Source organism: Austrofundulus limnaeus, unplaced genomic scaffold (genome assembly GCF_001266775.1).
Source record: "Austrofundulus limnaeus strain Quisiro unplaced genomic scaffold, Austrofundulus_limnaeus-1.0 Scaffold10, whole genome shotgun sequence".
NCBI classification, from domain to species: domain Eukaryota; kingdom Metazoa; phylum Chordata; class Actinopteri; order Cyprinodontiformes; family Rivulidae; genus Austrofundulus; species Austrofundulus limnaeus.
This window is the reverse complement of record NW_013952412.1, coordinates 1,280,782-1,288,197: the sequence shown is the minus strand read 5'-3', so window position 1 is coordinate 1,288,197 and position 7,416 is coordinate 1,280,782. Positions and strand designations below refer to the sequence as shown.

The following is a 7,416-nucleotide window of genomic DNA, read 5'->3' as shown; positions in this document are numbered from 1 at the left end:
ACATCCTACAGTATTTTTACAGTCTTTATTTTACAGTTAAAATATATGTTTATCAAATAAAGTCTAATGTTACAACTAACCGTGGATCCCTTTAATAAATTCAATGCTTAGGTTGAACCAGACACAATGAAGTAAGATTTACCTGCAGGACTTTTCTCCTATTAGTTGTCGAAGTATCTTTAAAATATCTTTAAGCACAAATCCCTGCAACTTGCTGCATTTGTGTGAAGCTTAAATTGAAAATTCAAAAATCGTTACACAAAAAAATCTTATTTTTCTTTCATAAAATCCATCTCCTCTTGTATTAGGCCACGTGTCAAAAAGGTCTGCCCAAACTCAAGGTCTGCCCCTCCCCCAATTTTTATTTATTTTTATTTTTTACTTTGTATGAAAATTATTATTATATCAGTGGTAAATTTATGATTAAGTGCAAAAATGCATGTTTATCATCCTTGGGAATTTCCTGTCAGAAAGTGGGAGAGTTCAGAATTCAAGATAGCAGCTACTCACTAGACTCTCATCAGTGAGTAAAACTTTATTAATTTTACTTTTAATAATATATCTGTATCATTTATTTCAGATTTAGTCAGGTGTACTCTTAGTTCTTATCAGTGTTTAAAAGAGGTCATGTTAAAACACTGTTTAGTCAAAGTTGAACATGAAACGTCAAAGTTAACTACAACTGGCCCTTTGAGGGCCACCATAACGCTCATGTGGCCCTCGGTGAAAATGAGTTTGACACCCCCGTATTCTTTAATTATTTTTAAATGTTTGCATATTTTAAATCTTAATCGCTTTTTTTCTATAAAACAAGTTTTATGCAACTCTGTTTTCTCAAAATTACTAAATAAAATGTCAGTGTAAGCTGTATTAAAAACTCTGCTCTCATTTTTTCTAGGCTGAGAAAAGGTCAGATGAAGGAAGCCTCAGAGATGAAATATGGAGATAAAGTAGAAGGTGTGTGTGTGTGTGTGTTCACAGCTACGTGTGTGTTTAATATATTTCTCACTGATGAACTCTAAGTAAATGATGCATTCTGTTGAGAAACTGCAAGCAAAATAAAGCTGATTGGCATTAGACGTCTCTTGTAGGTCAGGTGTGGGATGACATCATCAAGGTGATGACCTCTGCCACGGTCAGATTTGAGCTGCTGTCAACTGTTCACACAAGTCCCGTGAGTGAACTGGATCCCTGACGTTCTTTATTTCTTCAGATGCATATCTAGATTAACATCACTTCTCTGTATCCAAACAATCCTTAAAACCCGCCAAGAGGTCAGTGATTCTGCAGAATGATTGACAGACGTTTGTTTAGGTGACGCTGGACGTCCAGAGAGAAGGGGGCGTGTCAACCAAAGGGCCCAGAGGAGGCGTGTTTGTGATGTATAACTGTGCCAGACTGCACACTCTGTTCGACAGCTATGAGAGGGGCGTGGAGAAAGGTGAGAGATGGTGACTCATTTTAATCCTGAGATCGAGGAGGAGGGAAGGCTGCTGATCATCGTATCAATCTGATCATATATATTATTTGTAGGGGTGCAACAACACATGTACCGTATCGAACTGTTCAATACAGTGCTTTAGGTTTAATACACGCAATATATCGAACAATACAGATTTTTAAAATATATTTTATCAACTTGTCTTCTGAGGATGCTCTATGTTGAAGGATCAGTGGATCTGTGTTCGACTACTCTACCTAGGCTGCATTTTCGAGTGCAGATCCACTGAGAAACTTGCTGTTTCAGCAACGTTTAATTTAAAAACTACTTTTGAGGTTAAACAAATATTTATAATTAATTTCAATGAATTCAAGTTAAAAAGGGCACGGAAATTTCTCTTCTTTGTATCGACAAAATGTCGAACAGTGAGACTAAAGTATCGAACGGAACCGAACCGTGAATTTCCTGTATCGTCGCACCCCTAATTGTTACTGATTTATCTGCAGGCTTGTATCCAGAAATCCCAGAAGGCTCCAAACTAGACTTTTCTGCTCTCAAAGAAGAGGTGCCACACAAATTTATTTATTTATTTGTTTTGTTTTAGCAGCTTAGCAGTGCTGATTAAGCTATATCGCTGTGTGTTCTTTGACAGGGCGAGTGGCTTCTCTTGTTCAATTACCTCATTCCGTTCTCTGAGCTGCTCGACCAATCAGGACAAGCGTTGGATTGTGAAGGAGGCGGGGCCAGAGTAAACGTCAAGACTGAACAGGCACGTATAATAAATAAAGCATCCGTCATGTCTAACCAAACACAGCCAGTTGCTACAGATTTATTTTTATCTAACGTTAGTTTTTGTGTCCTTCAGATCTGTAAGTTTCTTGTGTCTCTCAGTAAAGACTTCAGTTCGTACTACAACAGAGTCCATGTGCTCGGGGTGAGAACATGTTCATATTTTTACATGTTTAAATAGAAGATATTACATGAGTTGAATAAAATACAGTAAATAATGTCAATTTAAACTACAGGAGGGTTTTGTTTTTACGTTTCTGTGAGAATATTTTACTTAGATTTCATGTTTAAGATTGAAACAATAATAACATTTCTATTCATGTTGTTTTTCTCCCCTCCAGGAACCATTGCCTCATCTCTTCAACCAGATGTTTTGTCGTCTCTATTTGTTAAGAGCGTTGAGGGAACTCTACCACAGCGCTCTGGAGACCCTCAACCTGCCCCCCATCAGGCAGCTATAGCTTCAGCAATAATCGTCCCATCCCTCACGGTTAGCTTCACCTCCACGACCCGCCGTCAGCGCGTTCACCAGCGTGTTCCGTAAACAGCTGAGACGCTCTCACCTTTCTGCCAACGTTCCTGTTAATTATAGGATTTCACCCGACCGCCTCGTTTGTTCGTGCTCGTAGGTGGACGGAATAGAACCGTAAATGTTTCAAAGATGTCGGCATAATTTACCAGATGTTCTCTGACCAGTTCATTTCTTGGCTGCAGTTTGAAAGAAGTGATGAGAAAAGCCAGAAAGCAAAATGTGTTCCTAAACTTCATCATCCTTTTATTTCTAAGGTGTACTTCGACTGCACGTTCTTGGAATTACAACTTTAGTTCTCCAGCAGACCCATGTGACACAGTTCACTTAGTCAAGTCAGTATTTTTTATGCAGCAACACAATTGATTTCTGTCTTTAACTCACAAATTTGAAAACATGAGTGACATTTACTTTGATTTTGGTGCCAAAAGCATTATAAATGCCCCCAGCTATTCCCATTTACACACCATTTTTTTTGAAAAAAAAAAAAAATCCTTTTTTAAAATAAGTTTCTTACTCACTGCCAAAAAAAGAAAAAAAGTGCTTTATTTTTCCTTTCGGTTGAAGATTCCATCTCATTGTATTTATCGGTGCCACAGGTATATTTATTATCAATTTAAAAATAAAAAGATATGTGTACATTCTGTATATTGTGCATCTGAGTCTTAATAATTGTTTATTTTATTTTCACTTTTAAAGCCCGTCACCCAGTCCTGGTTATCCTGCTTGACAAATCAATCATTTGTGTATATTAGCTGCTGTTAATGTTATCGATAAAAATAGTATTTAGGACGTTGTGCCACAAGGATTGGGAATGCATGAAACAGAATGAAACCTATAAGAGTTTGATGCCAAAATCCTATTTATACATGTATGAAAAGAGAGAATAGACTTGAGTTTAAAATATTACCTACCCTCAGTAAACAAAAAGTGTTTTAGCTTATTTTTTCTGTCTGTAACATTTTTTATTGCAAGTGGCTTAAGTTTAAGTCTACAGTATATTTCAATTCAGAACAAAAAGTGTTGTAGCGTTAACATAAAGCTTTTAAGCAGTTCACTTTTCACAGCATGAAATTGTTTAATCCATTGATGTACTGTATGGCTGTTGTTTTGATTTACCTTTTTTTTTTACTGAAAAAGGCAACATGTCTCATTGCCACTGAAACTGCAACAGTATTAAAGCAGAGGATTTGCACAAAGAGGAACTTTCCTTGTTTTTTTTTATTCAGTCTGCTGCTACGCTAATGACAGATGCATGATGATCACTTACATCATCAGCGCTCGTCTCATTCTAACCACCCCCACCCCCCGCCTCCAGGCCTTAACATCTGACCATCACCCATCGTTTATCCGTTCTTACATCCTCACTACAGTTCCCTTCAATCCCTCCATTCATCATTTTAACCTGTTCCCAGGGCTGGATTAACACTTGGCTGTACCCTGGGCAACAATAGTCAAGGGCCCCATCATTACGACCCCAGGATTACCATAGTCCGGCAAAATACAGAGAAAATTATTGCAATATATAGTAAATATACTCAATACTTCAAATTCTAAGTGTATTTTGATGTATAAATGCACATAGAACTACAAATACATATGTCCTCTTGTCAATGACACTCCTTCACATTGTGCTATAAAAACAAAACGCATCAGTATAATCTGGTAAACAAGACCCACTACTTTGAGATGGAGGGAAGTTTCCTACAATTTCACAAAAGCGACGCTTGACATTACGCAACCATCTCAGTCACCTGACCCACCTCGTGGACTTGACCAATGAGGAGAAGATCTCAASTCACGTTCACAGTGACAGGCAGCCTCTCTGTGCAGCACAAGAGCTCCAGCAGACAGTTTAACAAAAACAGGAGATAACCAGATATTTTGCTGGTGCCTTTATTCAAGGGCATAACCATCATCTCAGACGAGAGGGGATACATTTTTTTTAGAGGTCTACTGAGTGTTTTATCATCCTCTTCTTAAATCACAACTCTCCTTAGTGGCTAAAACACATAAATACTTACAGCCACAGTACAGTTCCACTGACTGACTTTGGTTCTTTAAACTATTAACAAAATCTAAAGTTTTAGCAGCCAAAAGGTAGCCAGATGGAAAACACCATTACTGTAAGCAAACATAGGCTTTGCCCATCCTGTCCACTGGTAGTGTCTGTGACATCATGGAGGAGCAGAAACAGACCAAACAGAGCAACGGCTCACAGCCTCCATAGAAACTAATAGATAAACAGCATCTGAACCAGATCTGATTCACAGATTATCTGACATGTTTTTACAATAAATTAATAACTATGTTAATGACAAAATCTCTCACAAAAATGTTTGGTCACACAGGTCGACACACTGACATGCTTTTTAGCTGTTGTCTATAACAATTGTTTTTCCTTCTTAAATCTTCTTCCCTCCCTCTGGCTCTTAATCAGTTGACCGTTTTGACCTTTATTTATTCAAGGAAATCAAAAATTGACTAGCTTAATAAAAGCAAATATGAATAAATCTAAAATGACCTTTTTGGGCTGTGTTTTATTGCCTCCTGTGCATACATGATTATTTACATTTAGGAATCCCCCTGAGGCTATGATTCAACATCTGAAAGCAACAGTTGAATAAAACCCATTAAATTTCCACACTAAATTGCCAGCTGTAGTCGAGCTTTCCAGGGCCAGCAGTCAGCTTTGGATGGAGTCAGTGGACAGAGGGTAAAATGAATGTCTGGTTTGTACTGTTGTACAAAAAATAAGGAGTTTATTATTCATGAGGCTGTTCAGTCAAAAATATTCTGGCTTTTAGTCAGTGTCTCTTCTCTCTTTTGTTTTCAGCTTGATCTATCTTAGTTAGTTTATTTCCCTCTGTTCTTCATAATTTTTTCTCTATTTCTATCATTAAGTCAGTGGAACAAACCAACATGTTGTATTTGCCAATTTAATAAGGTAGCTGGAGGAAAGAATCGACCAGCTGGTTTCTCTTTTCCATCTTTTTCTTTCTGATGTTCTGAGCCAGATCATTTACAAACACACACACAAGTTTGCATTTCTATTCTTATTAGGACCGGTCATTGACTTCATTCATTTCTAGTACTTTCTATAGCCTAACCCTGAACACTTACCCTAAAACTAACCTCACAGGTACCTACCTGACCCTAAAACTAACCTAAACTCAATTCACACCTTAGTCCTAAACAAAACCCCCAACCCAAAAATGGGGTTCCACCATATTAGGACTGGTCTTTGGTCCCCATTAGGACTACTGGTCTTGACAAGGTGTATACACCAGAAACTGTCCTAAAAAAGGTAACAATAGCAAGTACACACGCGCGCGTGCACACACACACACACACGATTGTATAGCTTTTTTCCCATTTGGACATTTCATTGAGTTTCAATGACTTTTTCCCGAACAAACTCTAACTTTAACTTAACCAAAGCTCACAATCTTAACCAATACTTCAGAAATCCCCTTCCTTCTTACTACAATATAACTTTTGGTCCCATTATGGTTTATTGATCCAACAGCCTATAGCTACACCAGAAAAGATCCCAGTAAAAACAAACATGATTCCATCACATGTGGTCCTTCTGTTCTATTCTTATGATCAATAAATGATCACTGACAGAGCAGTTGATTCATGGGAGGAAATTACAAAGAAAAAAAATGATGAGTCAGGGTAGACATATTAATTTTATGCCAACTGTAATTTGCTTTGTTTTAATTAATTGCAAACAGATAAATTAACTAACCGTCTTAATATTAATGCAATTAGTGGAGAATTTAGTCATGATTGAGGTCATGAGCAGTGATTAACATGTTGTTTGAATAAGAGAGCATGAAGTCAATTATGGAAATTCCAATAAAGAGAAGATGATAACTGAACATTGTGGGGTTATGTTTGCTTTGGAACATTTCTAATTAACTCAGTCCAACAGCGCATAAAACACAGTTTTAAGTATCAAACACAATGAAAGGCCATCAAATGTAACTTGAAAAAATGAAGGGGATTCTGCTGAAATCGTTGTTTTTTTTTTTCCAGGAACAAATTATTCAGTTGGAAAAAATTCAAGTCAGCAGTAATCCAACCCCCCCCAAGTTGTTGAAAAGAATACCAAACATTTCATTACAATCCAAACCCTTCTGCCTTTTAGTTTGTCTTGCTGGAACTGTGAGTGGTTATGAGCTGCAAGGTCTCATGAAAAAATAAATCCACAAATGAAAAATAACATTTCAAAAGGCATAAACTGCAAATCCTAAACCATCAGCAACAGCCAATAAATGCTAAAAGCTCACCAAATAGTTTTCTAATAGGCTGCCTCACTCCCCGAACGTCTCTATAAGCTCCAGTAATGAGCCGTCAGCTGCAGCTGTCTCCGTTCAACACAGCTCACACATTTATACACGCTTATTCTGCTAGAAAGCATTTACAAAATGTGTTAAAAACACAAAACATAAACAAAATAATCAAAGATGCATCAATTAATACATTGAAACATTACAAGCATCACTATAACGAACACTGTGCACCAAAAGTAGTATCACCTGCTTATAGATCATTTATATTGTTTTTCTGCTCACTTAGCTTAAGGTATTGATGTAACAACACACACACACACACACACACACACACACACACACACACACACACACAC

General features: G+C 37.3%; 1 protein-coding gene across 1 annotated transcript in view; it reads left to right on the top strand.

Moving 5' to 3' along the window:
• dalrd3 (DALR anticodon binding domain containing 3) overlaps positions 1-3,960 on the top strand; it is an 8,737-nt gene extending 4,777 nt beyond the window's left edge. The window contains exons 7-13 of the mRNA XM_014001765.1: positions 899-957; positions 1,092-1,174; positions 1,315-1,441; positions 1,948-2,006; positions 2,094-2,210; positions 2,307-2,375; positions 2,572-3,960. Coding sequence (XP_013857219.1) covers positions 899-957; positions 1,092-1,174; positions 1,315-1,441; positions 1,948-2,006; positions 2,094-2,210; positions 2,307-2,375; positions 2,572-2,691 — 634 coding nt within the window. The 3' untranslated portion in view covers positions 2,692-3,960. The remainder of the gene's footprint in view (positions 1-898; positions 958-1,091; positions 1,175-1,314; positions 1,442-1,947; positions 2,007-2,093; positions 2,211-2,306; positions 2,376-2,571) is intronic.
• The last annotated feature ends 3,456 nt before the right edge of the window (positions 3,961-7,416 follow it).